Source organism: Candida jiufengensis, assembly GCF_024610255.1.
Source record: "Candida jiufengensis strain CBS 10846 chromosome Unknown scaffold6, whole genome shotgun sequence".
In the NCBI taxonomy this organism is placed as follows: Eukaryota; Fungi; Ascomycota; class Pichiomycetes; order Serinales; family Debaryomycetaceae; genus Lodderomyces; species Lodderomyces jiufengensis.
Window position 1 is genome coordinate 772,186 of NW_026261557.1, and position 13,765 is coordinate 785,950.

The 13,765-nt window shown below is 29.1% G+C and overlaps 10 protein-coding genes across 10 annotated transcripts; 6 read left to right on the plus strand and 4 right to left on the minus strand. All coding sequences in view use genetic code 12, as the record gives it.

Annotated features, from left to right (window-relative positions):
• Window positions 1-492: 492 nt before the first annotated feature.
• Window positions 493-1,785, plus strand: KGF54_001421 (uncharacterized protein; the record flags this gene model as incomplete). The annotated part of the gene is made up of 1 exon (XM_051761789.1): window positions 493-1,785. The coding sequence occupies one exon, from the start codon at window positions 493-495 to the stop codon at window positions 1,783-1,785; it is 1,293 nt and encodes a 430-aa protein (XP_051621817.1).
• Window positions 1,786-2,033: 248 nt separating this feature from the next.
• On the plus strand, window positions 2,034-3,089 carry ERG20 (bifunctional (2E,6E)-farnesyl diphosphate synthase/dimethylallyltranstransferase; the record flags this gene model as incomplete). Its single annotated transcript, XM_051761790.1, has 1 exon — window positions 2,034-3,089. The coding sequence occupies one exon, from the start codon at window positions 2,034-2,036 to the stop codon at window positions 3,087-3,089; it is 1,056 nt and encodes a 351-aa protein (XP_051621818.1).
• Window positions 3,090-3,198: 109 nt separating this feature from the next.
• On the minus strand, window positions 3,199-3,486 carry QCR8 (ubiquinol--cytochrome-c reductase subunit 8; the record flags this gene model as incomplete). Its single annotated transcript, XM_051761791.1, has 1 exon — window positions 3,199-3,486. One exon carries the CDS (start codon window positions 3,484-3,486, stop codon window positions 3,199-3,201), a length of 288 nt encoding a protein of 95 aa, XP_051621819.1.
• A 323-nt stretch (window positions 3,487-3,809) lies between these two features.
• KTR2 (mannosyltransferase) lies at window positions 3,810-5,057 on the minus strand (the record flags this gene model as incomplete). The annotated part of the gene is made up of 1 exon (XM_051761792.1): window positions 3,810-5,057. One exon carries the CDS (start codon window positions 5,055-5,057, stop codon window positions 3,810-3,812), a length of 1,248 nt encoding a protein of 415 aa, XP_051621820.1.
• Window positions 5,058-5,423: 366 nt separating this feature from the next.
• KGF54_001425 (uncharacterized protein) lies at window positions 5,424-7,122 on the plus strand (the record flags this gene model as incomplete). Its single annotated transcript, XM_051761793.1, has 2 exons — window positions 5,424-6,914; window positions 6,979-7,122. 2 exons carry the CDS (start codon window positions 5,424-5,426, stop codon window positions 7,120-7,122), a joined length of 1,635 nt encoding a protein of 544 aa, XP_051621821.1.
• Window positions 7,123-7,489: 367 nt separating this feature from the next.
• On the plus strand, window positions 7,490-8,968 carry NDH51 (Ndh51p; the record flags this gene model as incomplete). The annotated part of the gene is made up of 1 exon (XM_051761794.1): window positions 7,490-8,968. The coding sequence occupies one exon, from the start codon at window positions 7,490-7,492 to the stop codon at window positions 8,966-8,968; it is 1,479 nt and encodes a 492-aa protein (XP_051621822.1).
• Window positions 8,969-9,377: 409 nt separating this feature from the next.
• GDT1 (putative ribosome biosynthesis protein) lies at window positions 9,378-10,412 on the plus strand (the record flags this gene model as incomplete). Its single annotated transcript, XM_051761795.1, has 1 exon — window positions 9,378-10,412. The coding sequence occupies one exon, from the start codon at window positions 9,378-9,380 to the stop codon at window positions 10,410-10,412; it is 1,035 nt and encodes a 344-aa protein (XP_051621823.1).
• A 101-nt stretch (window positions 10,413-10,513) lies between these two features.
• MED8 (Med8p) lies at window positions 10,514-11,206 on the minus strand (the record flags this gene model as incomplete). The annotated part of the gene is made up of 1 exon (XM_051761796.1): window positions 10,514-11,206. The coding sequence occupies one exon, from the start codon at window positions 11,204-11,206 to the stop codon at window positions 10,514-10,516; it is 693 nt and encodes a 230-aa protein (XP_051621824.1).
• A 118-nt stretch (window positions 11,207-11,324) lies between these two features.
• KGF54_001429 (uncharacterized protein) lies at window positions 11,325-11,996 on the plus strand (the record flags this gene model as incomplete). The annotated part of the gene is made up of 1 exon (XM_051761797.1): window positions 11,325-11,996. The coding sequence occupies one exon, from the start codon at window positions 11,325-11,327 to the stop codon at window positions 11,994-11,996; it is 672 nt and encodes a 223-aa protein (XP_051621825.1).
• A 141-nt stretch (window positions 11,997-12,137) lies between these two features.
• On the minus strand, window positions 12,138-13,280 carry RIM2 (Rim2p; the record flags this gene model as incomplete). The annotated part of the gene is made up of 1 exon (XM_051761799.1): window positions 12,138-13,280. The coding sequence occupies one exon, from the start codon at window positions 13,278-13,280 to the stop codon at window positions 12,138-12,140; it is 1,143 nt and encodes a 380-aa protein (XP_051621826.1).
• Between the last annotated feature and the right edge of the window lie 485 nt (window positions 13,281-13,765).

Below are 13,765 nucleotides of genomic sequence, written 5' to 3' on the forward strand. Positions count from 1 at the left end.
TTGTAAATTAGGGAGAGATAATAAATAAAGATACATATTATTTTTTTTTATTAATTACTTTTGAACGATGAATTTTAAATGGAAAGATGAACAATTTTTAAAAAATGGGGTTCCTACTAGTGAACTCTGTTTTTTTTAAGAAATTTGTATTGAAACGAAAGTCATATACATTAAAACTTTTAATATAAAAAAGCAAATTATTAAAAACTTTTTGAAGAAAGTGATAATTTTGAAACTGAGATTATTACAACGTGTAGATCTTTACTCTTGATAACAATGACACTTTTGGACCCCAAGTTTGATAGAAACTTGATGCAGCCATTTGACAATACGATCAGGTACTTTAAATTTTTTAATGTCATGTAGTTGGTAGCTCGGTGTTTTACTACAAAATCTCTCATCTCATTTGATTTACTTTTCAGTACAATATTAATCTTAGAAACTCATATTATCAAGAAACCCATTTAGTGTCTACATTTAACAATTTTAACAATGGCTAGGGGTACTTTAAAACAACAATTAAAAAGTCATATATCAAAAGTGAAGAATGATGAATCAACAAACCCAAACAAGAAATCTAATAAATCCTCTACATCAAAATCAAATACAAAATCAAAAGAAAATGAAGTAGAAGAAACTCCAATAATACCCAAACCAGTTTTAAAAAATCCTGAATCACCAGTTACAAAAGACAAAAAAGATGATTATAAAAGTGATACATTATCCAAAAAAGATCAACGTAAATTGAAGAAATTACAAGAAAAATTAGCTGAACAAGAAGCTAGCGAATTGAATCCAGAAGATGCTAAAGAAGATGGAGAAGACGAAGAAGAAGATGAAGATGAAGAAATAGAAGATTTGGATTTGGAAAGATTAGCACAAAGTGAAAGTGAAAGTGATTTAGATTCCGATGAAGATGAAGACGACGAAGATGAAGATGATGAAGATGTTGAGGATGTCAATGAACAAATTGAAGCTGAAGAAGTAGAAGAAGAAGATGTACCGTTATCAGATGTTGAGTACGACTCAGATGCAGATATAATCCCACATACAAAACTTACAGTAAATAATACAGCAGCATTAAGAGAATCATTAGCTCGTATACAATTACCATGGTCAAAACATTCATTCATTGAACATCAATCAATAACAAGTCCAGAAAAAGCAGAATCAACTATAAAAGACATATATGATGATACAGAAAGGGAATTAACATTTTATAAACAAGGTTTAGATGCAGTCAAACAAGCAAGATCAATATTATTAAAATTAAAAGTTCCATTTTCACGTCCAGTTGATTATTTTGCAGAAATGGTTAAAAGTGATGAACATATGGATAGATTAAAAACAAAATTATTAGGTGAAGCAGCAAATAAAAAGGCATCAGAAGATGCTAAAAAGCAAAGACAATTGAAAAAATTCGGTAAACAAGTCCAACATGAAACTTTACAACAAAGAGCTAAACAAAAGAAAGAAACTTTAGAAAAAATTAAAAGTTTGAAAAAGAAAAGAGGAGCAAATGAAATAAGTAATGATGATGATTTTCAAATTGCTTTGGAAGAAGCTACTAAAGATGATTACAAGAGTGGTAATGGAGGAGATAGTAAAAGAAGGAAAATTAATGGGAAAAGAATGGCTAAGAACGCTAAATATGGTTCTGGTGGTATGAAAAGAGGTTCAAGAAAAAACGATGCTGCTTCATCTGCTGATATTTCTGGATTTTCAACCAAAAAAATGAAAGGTAAAACATCAAGACCCGGTAAAAGTAAACGTTCAAGAAGATAAACGAGTAGGTGGGTTTCGTAGCATTATAGTAATAGATGATACAGCTTAAATTGTCAGTACATTCTTTAAAGATATCGTCTCCGTTCGTAGTAGTTAAACTTGAAACATTTGCAAACTCAAATTGTTGCAAAATTTTGATATCGCGTTCGTCGTTTAAATTTATAAAAAAAGATTTTCGAATATTTTATTTTTCAAATCTTGCAGAACATTATCTCAAACCACTAAACCAACCAATTGAACTTCCAAAAATGTCAACCAAAGAAGCCGCTAGACAAAGATTCCTCAATGTCTTTGAAGAGATTGTTGAAGAGTTAACTCAAATTCTTATAAACTATAAAATGCCACAAGAAGCAATAGAATGGTTTCAAAATAATTTAAATTATAATACACCAGGTGGAAAATTAAATAGAGGATTATCAGTTATAGATACTTATGCAATTTTGAATAATACAACATCAGATAAATTAAATGATGAAGATTATAAAAAAGTAGCCATATTAGGTTGGGCAATTGAATTATTACAAGCTTATTTTTTAGTAGCTGATGATATGATGGATCAATCAAAAACAAGAAGAGGTCAACCATGTTGGTATTTAAAAGAAGGAGTTGGAAATATAGCTATAAATGATTCATTTATGTTAGATGGAGCCATATATGAAATATTAAGAAAATATTTTAGAAAAGATAGTTATTATGTTGATTTATTAGATTTGTTTCATGAAGTTACTTTTCAAACTGAACTAGGTCAATTATTAGATTTAGTTACAGCAGATGAAGAACATGTTGATTTAAGTAAATTTTCATTACAAAAACATTCATTTATAGTTATTTTTAAAACTGCTTATTATTCGTTTTATTTACCTGTTGCATTAGCAATGTATATGAGTGGAATAACATCACAAGAAGATTTAAAACAAGTTAAAGATATTTTAATTCCATTAGGTGAATATTTCCAAATCCAAGATGATTATTTAGATTGTTTTGGAACTCCAGAACAAATTGGTAAAATAGGTACTGATATAAAAGATAATAAATGTTCATGGGTTATAAATCAAGCATTATTAATCGCAACTCCAGAACAAAGAAAAATTTTAGATGAAAATTATGGACAAAAATCAGATGAAAAAGAAGCTATATGTAAAAAATTATTTAATGAAATGGGAATTGAAAAAATTTATAACGATTATGAAGAATCAATTGTATCAAAATTAAAAAAACAAATTGATCAAATTGATGAAAGTAGAGGTTTGAAAAAAGATGTTTTAACTACTTTCTTAGGTAAAGTTTATAAAAGATCAAAATAATTTATGATTAAATAGACATTAATAAAAATTCCAAATGCATTCATTGATTAATTAAGTGAAATGATAAAATGTATATGTATTTTGTTTGTGAAAAAAATAACCTAATTATTTAAACATTAACTCTTTCCAATTCTTCTCTACCAGCTTTAGTATATAAATATTCATTATAAGTTTCAGCTCTTTCAAAAATTGAATAAACTAATACACCAGGAATAACAATATATAAAATTTGATTTTTAACTCTTCTAAAAGTATTGAATACAGCATTATAAGCTACACCTTTCATTGGATTAGCAACCCATGGTGATATAGTATATTGAGTAACATATTTTTGTGGTCTTGAGCCGATAGCTCCCCACCAGCCCATGTAGGTGTGTGGATGTGGTGGACCTGCCATTTTGATTTATTTGATATTGATTTGGTAAGTTGGTTGAAAAGTTAAGATAGTTGAGTTTATTAATAGATGTTTTTTTTTTCTACTCACACTACAAAATATTATTAAAGTATTGTAAGTACATAATAAAATATTTAAATTATTCTATTGGATATAAATTTAGTATGAGCGGTGCTACCAAATAATTGACTATTACCAACTGTATTAGATCCGGATCAAGAGTAGACGTTAAATAGAATGTGTCATTTACTTTAATTCGTTCTATTAATCAGTTTTATGTATATCTTCTATGTACATTTTATATTTAAATTTGCCATTTCAGGGATTCACCACCTTTTGTAATCAATTTCATTCAAAAAAGTTTTACCACCACCATATTTCCACCATCTAGATAAACAACTATGAGCATTAACATCAATTGTTCTGTTTATGTTTTCTTGCAGATCCCTTGGTTTACATATACATCTTTTAGAGGCAATGATATCTTCTGAATGTGGACAAGCTAAAAATGGTGCATGATAATAACCAATATCTTCAAAATGATGTATAGCTTTCTTGTCTGCTAATAAACTTAAACCTATAGAATGAACTGGAGCATCTCCCCATCTTTCATAATGAAAACCACCAGCTTCACTCAAAAACTTGAAAAATGTTTCATATTCTATACTTCTGAAAAAATTTAAATTACCAATTTCAAAATTTGACCAAAAATGACATAAATTATAATCACCAGTTGCATTTGAAAAATTCATATGATGAGTTAATGAAGTTTCATGAGTTGTTAAAAATTTTAAAGCATTGTTTTTATGTAAATAGTTTGGATATTTTTCCATGAAATTTTCAACAGTTTCCCATAATGTTGGAATAGTATTTTCATATTCAGTTATAGCTATTATGAATCCATACACTTTATTATTTTCCCGCAATAATCGGAAAGGATCATATTGGAAATCACACATATATTCAACATCTGGTTCAACTCTAAAATACCAATCATAATTTAATAATCTCTTTTGTTTATAAAAAAATCCAGAATTGAAATGACACATATTTCTATATGATCTAACACCTCCATATAGCACACTTTGTCTTGAATTGTATAAGTTTTCATCTAATTTGGTTTTATTGATATATGAAGGAGGTTGCCAATCATCTTCAGGAATTAATTCATAAAATGTATTACCACTTGACATTAGACTTGTCTTTTCAATAAATTCTTCATCGAATGGTTCATCATTTAAAAACACCCAAGGATATCTGAATTCTCGATTGAATCTATCTTCTAATGATCTCATTGATGACAATGCACCTTCTAATTCACTATTTCTAACAAGCATGACCATTGTTGCATTTTCTTTACCAATTTGAGATAAATCTCTAGGTGGAAACTTCTTAGTGAGGTATTGATTAGTTGCAAGTTTGGGTTGACCTTTAGCTAATGGATTATACTCAATTGAATTTGTATTGTCATGATTGATGGGAGAACTTTGACCAGTTTGTTGGTGATACTTAATGGCCAAGTAGTAATTGATAGCTAGCACTACTCCAAATAGGATAGTGGATAATTTCAACATTCAGGGCATATTCCTTGAAATTTCGGAAGAATGTAGATCTAAAAGTTAAACTAAATGAAAAGAAATGTGCATATAGATTTGGGTTCTAGATCAAAAATGATACAAAATCAATTTGTTGAGTTACGGATGTAGTTACACTTGTAGTGAGTATAAATTGATTTTACTTATATTGATGATTTAATTGATTTCTTATATAGACAATTACCTAATTTCACATAAGAATTAGCAGTAGCTTTTTGGTTGCATTAATTTGATTGTATTTGTAGAGAGCTCTTTAATAAATAAAAAAAAAGTTAATAAAGTTTTTCGAATTTTTTGCAACACTTTTACAACCAAAAAAACCAATTTACATTCATCAAATATTAGATGTCATTTTTGTTAGAGTTCGAGTGCTGTCTTCAACCGCGGGTTCAATCATTGTTCAACCATGTCAAAGACAAGCAAATGGAAAATTATTATCTTGATTATATCAGTTTGACATTGACGGAGAAATTAGTGGAGTATTTACAAAAATTGAATCAACCATTACAAATCGACACCAAAATCAATTTCGAACCTCAAGAAAAGCAGGAAATACAAAATTTGTTCGAAAGTAACATAAAATCTGATCCAGATAATGAAGACAATGGAGGTAATTGTGACAAAAGCTTTGTTCCTGATTTGTCAGTAAATGAGTGTTTTAAAATGATAACTTTAAGCAAAATTGTTAAACCAAAAAATTTGAAGCAGGTACCTTCCACATCATTAACTTCGGAGGTTGAGAATATTTTACAACAAAACGAGGGAATACAAATATCAAATTTATTAAGTCAACCAATTTACTCCACAAATGCAAGTTCTGTTGCAAATAAATTTATTGATAAATTGCAAAAAAGTAAAAAAGATACAGAAGTTATAAGGATAAATAAATTGACTGAATTTAAATTCTATTTTTACACAACGATTGGTTCTTCATTACTGGACACGGACTCACTCAAAGTTAATAATTTATCAGAAAAATTAAGAACTACGACAGTTGACGGTTCACCCAAAGATTCAACATCATCAAGGAAGAGATTAATCGACGTGCCAGAATTAACATGTTACAAACAATCTAATTATTTAAGTCAAATTATTCTAGATTTGAATCTTTTAGGTTATGTAAAACTTACTTTATTGCCCTCAGAAGAATTAATTAATGATTGGGAAAATATAATTTTGGGTGCGAAATTTAAAACATCAATATTAAAATGTTGCAAAAATTCATTAGTGTTACATAATTATAATCTAAACACCAATAATTTTATAATTTTTGAAGGCAAACCTGGTACTGGTAAAACATCATTAGCAAAGGCTATTTTTCAAAAACTTTCGGTTTTGGATCAATCAATACATGAAATAAATCCAGGCATATTTTTGGAATTATCAACTGGTGAAATTTTCTCAAAATATTTTGGAGAATCACCTAGAAAATTACTGTCAATTTTGTCTTTAATTGAGCAGATTTTAAAAAAGAATCCCAATACAAAAATATATTTGCTTGTTGATGAGTTAGAAACCATTGCAGCAAATAGATCAAATATAATCAAAAATAATGAGGTTACTGATGGAATTAGAATTGTTAACATTTTAATTACCTATCTAGATAGACTAAGAAAATATTCTAATTTACTTATTGTTGCAACAACAAATTTAATTGATAACTTAGATCCGGCTATCGTTGACAGAGCCACCAGAAGTTTCAGATTTGAGTCACCAAATGCCTTAGAAATCAAAAGAATTCTTCAATTGAACTTAAGTAAAATTAATGTTGTTGAAGATCAAAGCAATGAAGTGGATGTGGACTCAGCTTTACTAAAAATCGCAGATTTTTGCTTTGTATGTATAATGTGTTTCAAATTTTAATATCTTTTTACTAACGAACGAACAAAAGGCACATCAGCTCAGCTCAAGATATATATCTAGATTACCAATTATTGCTTTTGGTAACCTTTGTGATGACATTGATTCCTACGATCAGATTTATACAAGAAATATCATTACGGAGATAGCAAAATTATGTCAAGAGTTAGCTAAAACAATATAGCTATTCCATATTATTTGGCTCAATACATGCTACCACAATTTTTCCACCCAATAAAATGATTGTAAATATTATTACTAAAAAGAAATCGCTGTCATATGGTAGCCAATACAAATTCTATTAAATATTATTATTCCTTTAGTATGAAATATTATTAACAATATCATTAAGAAAAATTTAACAATACAAAATCCAAATAGTTCATTTGAAAGGCTTTAATGGCTAATTAAAAAATTATTGCATTCAATATACATTTCACTCAAGATACACATATTCTAGTCATCAAATTCACAAATTTATAGAACATTAATTTCATTTCATTACTTATTCACATAATAGATTCCACTCATCATCACAATACCTAAATATAATGCTTCGTAATTTCAGAATAAGGCCAACAACAATCAGATCATCAATACGTTGTTTAGCAACTACAGCAGATCCAGCTGCAAATCCAAATAGAGTACATGGAGGATTGAAAGATCAAGATCGTATTTTTCAAAATGTTTATGGTAATTATGGTCATGATTTAAAATCAGCTCAAAAAATGGGTGATTGGTACAAGACAAAAGAAATAATATTAAAAGGTGATAAATGGATCATAGATGAAATGAAAAAATCAGGTTTAAGAGGCAGAGGTGGTGCAGGTTTTCCATCAGGTTTAAAATGGTCATTCATGAATCCACCTGGATGGGAAAAAAACCCAGGACCAAGATATTTAGTTGTCAATGCAGATGAAGGAGAACCAGGAACTTGTAAAGATAGAGAAATTATCAGAAAAGATCCACATAAATTAGTTGAAGGATGTTTATTAGCAGGTAGAGCAATGAATGCAACTGCTGCATATATTTATATTAGAGGAGAATTTTATAATGAAACTGTTATATTACAAAATGCAATTAATGAAGCTTATAAAGCTGGATTAATTGGTAAAAATGCTTGTGGATCAGGTTATGATTTTGATATATATATTCATAGAGGTATGGGAGCTTATGTGTGTGGTGAAGAAACTGCTTTAATTGAATCAATTGAAGGTAAAGCTGGTAAACCAAGATTAAAACCACCATTCCCAGCAGGTGTTGGTTTATTTGGTAGACCAACTACAGTTGCAAATGTTGAAAGTGTATCTGTAGCACCAACAATTTTAAGAAGAGGTGGAGAATGGTTTGATTCATTTGGTAGAGAAAGAAATTCAGGTACTAAATTATTTTGTATATCGGGACATGTTAATGAACCATGTACAGTTGAAGAAGAAATGTCGATACCATTAAAAGAATTATTAGAAAAACATTGTGGAGGTGTCAAAGGTGGTTGGGATAATTTGTTAGGTGTCATTCCAGGTGGATCATCAGTTCCAATTATGCCAAAAGATACTTGTGATAATATATTAATGGATTATGATGCATTAAGAGATGTTGGATCTGGTTTAGGTACTGCAGCAGTTATTGTAATGAATAAACAAACAGATATAATAAGAGCTATTCAAAGATTTGCACATTTTTATAAACATGAATCATGTGGTCAATGTACACCATGTAGAGAAGGTACAACTTGGATGCAAAGGATGATGGATAGATTCCAAACAGGTCAAGCAACTCCAAGAGAAATTGATATGATATTTGAATTAAGTAAAGAAATTGAAGGTCATACAATTTGTGCTTTAGGTGATGCAGCAGCATGGCCAATTCAAGGTTTAATTAAATCTTTTAAGCCAGTAATGTTAGATAGAATGAAAGAATATCAAGAAAAACATCAAGATTTAGGTTCAGTAGGTTATGGTGGATGGGTAGATAATGGTAAAGTGAAAGATGGTGTAGTTATTGATAATCCAATACCTCATGGCCATTAATTTTAAAAATCATGTTTATTAGTATATATATATATATCTTTTATATAAAGCTCATTATTTATAATTCCTTCATAAAATTAATAAAATAATTTAAAAAACGGTAAAAAGTTTACTGAATCAAGTCTTGTTTTAGAATGGTCAAGAAATGTTACATTTTTGATGCCGTTTCTATTTATTTTAAATAAGATCTTCTCTTATTAAAATTAAAATTACAAAACCAAAGAGATGAAAAAAAAAAGATCTTTAGATTTGAAACTTAAAGTCCGAAATCTAATTTATTCATCAATTTGACATCTTTTACTATTGATTTTTCTTTTTTAATCAGTTATCACCTATTGATCACTTTTAGGTTCAATTAACGAATTTATACCTACCCAAGAGCTCAATAGTACTATCCCAGTCATAAATTATGAGATGTTCTAGATTTATTATTCCGCTAGCATTCTTATCAGTATCAACCTTATCAGCATACGCAAATAATGACAAAGACGATTATTCAGTTGGAGCTGCAGTTATAGCCGAATCACAACCTATCAAAGATCAACAACACGACAAATCAACAAATAAATTAGGAGTTAGTTCGTTAGAGGATGAAGACAATCATCCAACACCAGATCATTTGAAAAAGCCTTTGGATCCATATAATAATGGTGGCAGAACTAGTGATCATCAACCGGAAAATGATTTACCAGCAGAATCTGGTAATTATAATGCATTTTTAATGTCAATTTCCATGATCGTTGTTTCAGAGATTGGTGATAAAACTTTTTTAATAGCGGCTTTAATGGCTATGAGGAATTCAAGAATAATAGTATTTTCATCAGCATTTAGTTCGTTAGTTGTTATGACTATATTATCAGGTATTGTAGGTCATGCATTACCAAGTTTAATATCACAAAGAATCACTCAATTTTTAGCATCAATTTTATTTGTTGTCTTTGGATTTAAATTATTAAAAGAAGGGTTAAGTATGTCAAAAGATTTAGGAGTTGAAGAAGAGTTAGCAGAAGTTGAAGAAGAAATTGCATCAAGTAAAATCAATTCACAATTGAATGATATAGAAGGAGGTAGAAGTTCACAACCACAAGTACAATCTCAATTGAATACAAAACAATGGATTAATGAAATCGGTCAACAAATTCAAAATTTAGCATCATTTGTATTTACACCAGTATGGATTCAAGTATTTGTTATGACATTTTTAGGAGAATGGGGAGATAGATCACAAATCGCAACAATTGCAATGGCAGCAGGTTCAGAATATTGGTTTGTTATATTAGGTGCAATAATTGGTCATGGTTTATGTACTGCTGCTGCATGTATTGGTGGTAAATTCTTAGCTAAAAAGATATCAATGAGAAATGTCACTTTAGGTGGTGCAATTGCTTTCTTCGTTTTTGCTATATTGTACTTTTATGATGCTTATTATAATGTTGAAGGTTGATAAAGAAATTTTCGACCAGGTATGTCTGCATATATTGAAATTAGATAGAAAATCATTGATCAGATGCCATCAATTCATTTATTTATTATAAACACCTAATATTATAGTTGTCCTTGACATAAAAATCTCATGACTTGATTTGGATGTAAACTTTTCTTTCCACCTAAAGTAATATTATATTCAATTTCTTCTTTTTCGTTTTCTTGATCTTTCTTTAATTTAGCCTCAGCTTTTCCTTCTGGGGTTTCCATATAGTTCAATTCTTCAATTGTATGAAAACCATAGAATTGAAAATCTTCTCTAAGGTTTTGAATTTCCATTAAACACCGTGCATTAAATTCATCATTTTTTTCAAAATCAATTTGCTTTTTCTCAGTTTTTTCAATTTCTTCTATTGCTGATAACGATAAATTTATCCATTCATCTACCTCTGGTAATGCTTTTTTTCTGAGTAATGTAGTTAATAAACCTTCTTGTTGACTTGTTGGAAAATTGACTGTTGGATAAACATTGGTCTTTAGTAATAAATCTTCGTTTTGGTATAGGATATTGGCTATTGATGTTAGTTGAGTTATTAGGACTTGAAATTGATTTTGAAAATGTATATAAGTTGGTAATTTTATTTTTGATGGATGTCTATTGTGACCATTGATTTGTTCTACTAATTTTCGTAGTGATAAATGAATTTGATTTAATCTGTTTCTTATTTGTTCTAATGCATCTATTGGTATTTGTGAAAAGTCTAAGGGTATAGGAACTGAAGCTGGAGTAGTTGGTATTGGAGTATGATTCATTCTTCAGTTGATGTGTGATACTAAACAAGTTCTAAATATTGATTCTCTCGTAAATAAATCAAATGTTTCAGTTTTTTACAACCGAAATTTTCAGAGACCAACTAAAAGCTTCGTCCCAATGATAAGAGGTAATTGGAGTCTAGCACAAGAGTTCAAACAAAATGAGAGAAAACAACAACTGAAAATACAGCAAAGACAGAAAAATCAATTCAAACTAGAGAAATTAAAGAATACAGATCCTATAAAGTTATTCCATAAAATTGAAAATTTAAAAAACAACCCATCAAAAACAGAAAAAGATGAGGAGTACTTAACAAAACTTCAAGAAGATTGGTCATTCATTGAGAAAAATGGATTACATCAAAGTAAAGTAAAACAATTACTACTGGATCATGAAAAGAAATTAAAGTTGAAACAAAAGCAGGAAACAAAATTGTGGGGACAAGAATCAATATACTTTAATCCCGAACTAAATCCATTGGGTAAAGTACCAGATCTTGATAATTTGAAGGTCAAGTTAAAGGAACCATTGAAGAATTTGATTATAAAAAATTTAAAAAATGTCCAAAAATATGAACCCGATTCATTAATTAAAGAATTGAATATTAAATTACCAAAAGGTGAACCTCCAAAATTTTATAAATACGTTCAAAATACTAAGAAGGCAGTTAAAAAGAAACAAGTAGAAGAAATACATGAAGAAATACGGAACAAAGAAAATGATGCCTCAGATGTAGAAGATGAAGAAGAAGAAGAAGAACAACTTTACAAAAAGCAAAAACTTGGCTAATTTAAGATCCAATGATTAGTATGTTTATTTACAAGAAATCTAATTATAAATGTATACATAAGCTTTAAACAAACGAACACCCCAAATATTAAAACTACATCCAGAACTGAAAAATTGACATGATATTAAAAATTTGAAAATCTAGGATAATAATTTAACTACTGCTTCCCATGTCCCAAACATTATTATGGAATTAGGTACTGTTCTTAATAAATGTGGAGTTAAACCACCATACATACTTGCAAAACCTTCTTCTTTTAAAATTAATTTGAAACATTGAATTAATCCAGTATATTTTGGTTTACCAGTTGATGCTAATGGAGCTTGTCTTAATCTTGTTCTGACTACTTCATGAGGATAAGTAATTAAACTTGCCATAAATTTTGCCAATCCAGCTGCACCAGATCTCGCTGACCATTCTAATATATGATCTTTTGTTTTCTTGTTTGTTGGATTTGTACCATGAACTTGTAGTGATCTTTTGTTAATAAATAATCTCATTTGTTCATATAAGACCCATTGTATTGTACTTTCTATTCCTCCTAAATATGATGCACTTAAACCTTTATATAAACTTCCAAATCCTTCATTCTTTATTATATGTTTAAAACAATCCCATGAATTTTTATAAATTTTATTTGATGATTTATCTAATTGTAACCTAGTCTTAATTAACCAAATGGGATTAGTTGCTGTTGATGTAACAAAACCTGCATTTATACCAGAAACAAGATGCATCCAAGTTTCTTCTTTACCTTGGTGACTAAAATTTCGTATTATAAAATCTTTTGTTGCTCCATATGTGAAAAAATTTATTGATCTTGCTGGTATTACACCTACTAAATTGGGACCTAAACCTTTGAAAAGTGATGATACGCCCTCCGTTTTATACATTCCTCTTAATGCATTACCAGTTTCTGATAAATGTTGAAATGCTTGCTTTATTGGATTCCCAGATTTTATAGTTTGGTTATACATATTGTGATAGACGTCACTTTGCAATCTTGTTTTAACAACATCTAATGGACATGTAACTACTGCTCCAACAGTACCTCCAACACCACCAGCTACAAAATGTACCCATGGTTTGGTTTCTTTAATTGTTGCTATATTTTGTTTTACTGTTGGGTCATTATTTTTCGGCATTGAACTTTCTAATTCATTTATTAGCTCTCTATCTCTAAAAGTTGAAGATTGTTCATCTGATGTTAAATATGGGTATGCTATTTCTGCATCTTTTTCTAGTACTTTTATTCTATCTTCTTCTGATCGTGAAATCCCCATCTTAATTTTCTAAATCTATAGTAGTTTCCAGTATGATGAATGATAAAGTAAAATGGAGACCGGATTTGCTATTTACAAGTGGTGGTAGTATGAAACGAATGAATTTATTGTAGTTTATTACTTGATAGATGATGTGTTATACATGAATTGAATAATTAAAAAATATTTTGCACACAAAATTTAATTAGAAGTTTCAAATTTATTCTTTTCTTTTTTTGCTGTAATTTTTCAACAATTTGACATTCAAGTTTGAGTCTGAAAAAGCTTCTTGGATCAGAATAAAAACTTCAATCTCAGCAACAAGCTATTAAGTTCATATGACGTTAGAGATATCAATTTATACTTTTCTTGATCTTTTATAGAGGGACCAAATATTTTTGCCTAGTCATCTCTAATTTGGTAGCTAACTCCGTCTAAAACACAAAGAAAGTATACCGAGCAAAATTTGTATTGCTAGTCTTACATAAGTCTTTATTCTATAAATT